Genomic DNA, 2634 nt, shown 5'->3' on the forward strand with positions numbered 1-2634 from the left:
CTGAGAAATAACATTATATATACAAGCCATATAGAAGACATGAATTCTTTTATATTGATTCCATGATAATAGATCCCTCAGCTTGTCCATATGGGATTAGCATATTTTTGGTTGCTCATATAGCACCGCTAGTCCAATGATGATTCTTTTATGTTTTTTGTATTGATTCCCCCAAACACAAAATCTTTGGAGGATTCTCAAGGAATAAATGGAAAAAAAAACTCTGTCAAAAAATCTACCATTTTATCATAACCCTAAAGAGCATCGCTAGATTCTAGTAAAGGATTTAAGACTAGATTCTATAAAGAAGGATAAATTGAGCTATGAGCAAATTTCAAGGAAAAAAAAAAAAAATTCATGTGGTGGGTTGGTGATTTCAAGTCATGGACGAAAAGATGGAGACATCTTTGGCATACCTCACATGATTAATGTTTTGAGGGAACTTTCAAGTGCCCCCCACTAGACCCAAATGTCCAATTAAATTTCAAAAATAAAATATTTAACAGAAATAAAAAATAATAAAAATAAAAATATCCCATCAAAATCCCTCCCCCTTTCTCTCTCTCCATTTCCTTTAAATTTGGTCATGCACAACACAAGATGAGGCACAACTTACTTTAAGGAGAGATGGAGAAGTCTTGTGAGTGTCCAACAAGAACTCCCAAAGACGTTTCACTTCAAGAGCTCAGAGACAGGCTTGCTGAGTTTGCTGAAGTCAGAGGATGGGAACAATACCACAGTCCAAGGAATCTCCTTCTAGCACTTGTAATAAGCCTCAAACAAACCGCTCATTTCTTCTTCTTTCTTTATTATTTTTTTTAATAATACGTTGTTAAGAAGAAATAAAATCACCGGGATTCAAATCTTGAATCACACACTCACGCACTAAACCAATTTGAGCTAGTCTTTAGTGGCTTCTTGTTCTTTTGTGATTATCTTTTCATGGTCAATATCTTATGTCGCATTGGTTTTAGGTTGGAGAAGTTGGAGAACTCTCTGAGATCTTCCAATGGAAAGGTGAAGTTGCAAAAGGACTTCCTAATTGGACTTCTGATGACAAGGAACACCTAGAAGAGGAGCTCTCGGATGTTCTCCTTTATCTTATTCGTTTGGCTGATGTTTGTGGCCTTGACCTTGGCCAAGCAGCACTTACCAAAATAGTTAAGAATGCAAGGAAATACCCAATTTCCACCACCAATCAAAGAGCAACTTCCAACTACAATTAGAGCTTTTCAAATATCTTAATTCTCTATGTAGTTCTATATGTTTGTGTGTGTGTTTTTTTTTTTCCTTTTCTTTTTTCCTTCTTTTCGTGTGTGTTTTCTTTTTTTTTTTTTTTTTTTTGGTTCTTGTCTACCAATCTAGTTTGTGGGAGGGGAAAGAATAATTGTGCTTGCTGTTTTATCCTTGTGTTTTTTGCAGCATGTTAAGAGTAAAGTGACTGAAAGAGACATGTCTCTTATCTCTTTTTGATATCTAAAAAGCTTATTGGAACTAGCCCAAGATAGCTAGAGATGGTGGATGTTTTGTTTTGTTGTAACCCCACAAAAGGCTTTGAGACTTGATATCTTGTTGACTCACATTGGATATTGGTGTTCCTTGAGCTAGTATTAAAATGATAGTCTTATTGTATTATTGGTGAGTACCAAGTCAATCTCTAATTACACCATTGGCATTTAGATTTTTTAAAAAAAAAAATCATCGGCACTTGGATCTAGTGATTTTGTTCTATCCATTAATTGCTTTTAGTGGTTACAGGTATAGTCTAGTGGTAACCTTAGACTTGACTACACCATAAGATTTAAGTTTAAATTCACCGACTTTAAATTTAAAAGAAAAACAAGCTACTTCTGCCGTAAAAAGTATGCTTCTAGATGGACACCATTTGACCTTGATTTAAGATAAAATTTTGATTTTTTATCCCACAATTAAAAGTGAAGCGATCAATTATTTTTCTCTCTTGAGGTGGATGTGAAATTACAACTGGGCCAAGCCTACAACTATAATTAAGCGTTTGGGATTTGTTTTTTCACTAAAGAGAAAAAATCCTTACAAACCTTAGTTTAAAAAAAAAACCAAAGAAAACAACCGAACAAAATAAAAAGCATAATGCAATGGAACGTACGATAACATGATCATTCCTTAATTTAAATCCCTTATCTTTTCGAGCGCTGAGTTCGTACGATTTTTTATTCTCAAAATCTATCTAATTTATTTCTTAGTTCATCAAATGACCAATTTGTCAAGAATTTAATATTGTGATTTTCATATCTTTCTGAACAATCGTACGATTGTTGATTTGTCGATGCATATATTATCCATTTCAAGGCTTCAAACTTTATAAAAATATGAATTTCAAGACTGAAGCGTTGGAGTTGATCGTCTATATATGTTCTGAAGAAAAATAAATTTGATCCCTTCTTAAAAGAAGTCCATAATTTTTTTCTTTCCATTTATTCTCCTTTTCATATAATTATTATTTTATTAAAGAAAAATATATAGTTATTTCTCTCTTTCTAAAGCTCTTTAACTAATTTAGTTTGCAGGCACCTCTTTTGATCCCCAAATCAATAATAAAATTTCTATTAGCTATGATATTTCATCTTGTTTAACTATTTCTATTGCATACTTTAC

General features: G+C 32.7%; 1 protein-coding gene across 1 annotated transcript; it reads left to right on the forward strand.

Annotated features, from left to right (window-relative positions):
- Window positions 1-617: 617 nt before the first annotated feature.
- On the forward strand, window positions 618-1547 carry LOC21398339 (dCTP pyrophosphatase 1). The gene is made up of 2 exons (XM_010108332.2): window positions 618-765; window positions 975-1547. Exons 1-2 carry the CDS (start codon window positions 628-630, stop codon window positions 1224-1226), a joined length of 390 nt encoding a protein of 129 aa, XP_010106634.1. The 5' UTR covers window positions 618-627; the 3' UTR covers window positions 1227-1547.
- The last annotated feature ends 1087 nt before the right edge of the window (window positions 1548-2634 follow it).

Source organism: Morus notabilis, unplaced genomic scaffold (genome assembly GCF_000414095.1).
Source record: "Morus notabilis unplaced genomic scaffold, ASM41409v2 Scaffold70, whole genome shotgun sequence".
NCBI lineage: Eukaryota > Viridiplantae > Streptophyta > Magnoliopsida > Rosales > Moraceae > Morus > Morus notabilis.

Excerpts from the sequence above, each read along its gene's own strand:
- LOC21398339 (XM_010108332.2), top strand. The coding sequence starts at position 628 with ATGGAGAAGTCTTGTGAGTGTCCAACAAGAACTCCCAAAGACGTTTCA. Across the intron at positions 766-974 it reads GGAATCTCCTTCTAGCACTT|GTTGGAGAAGTTGGAGAACT; the intron begins GTAATAAGCCTC and ends CATTGGTTTTAG.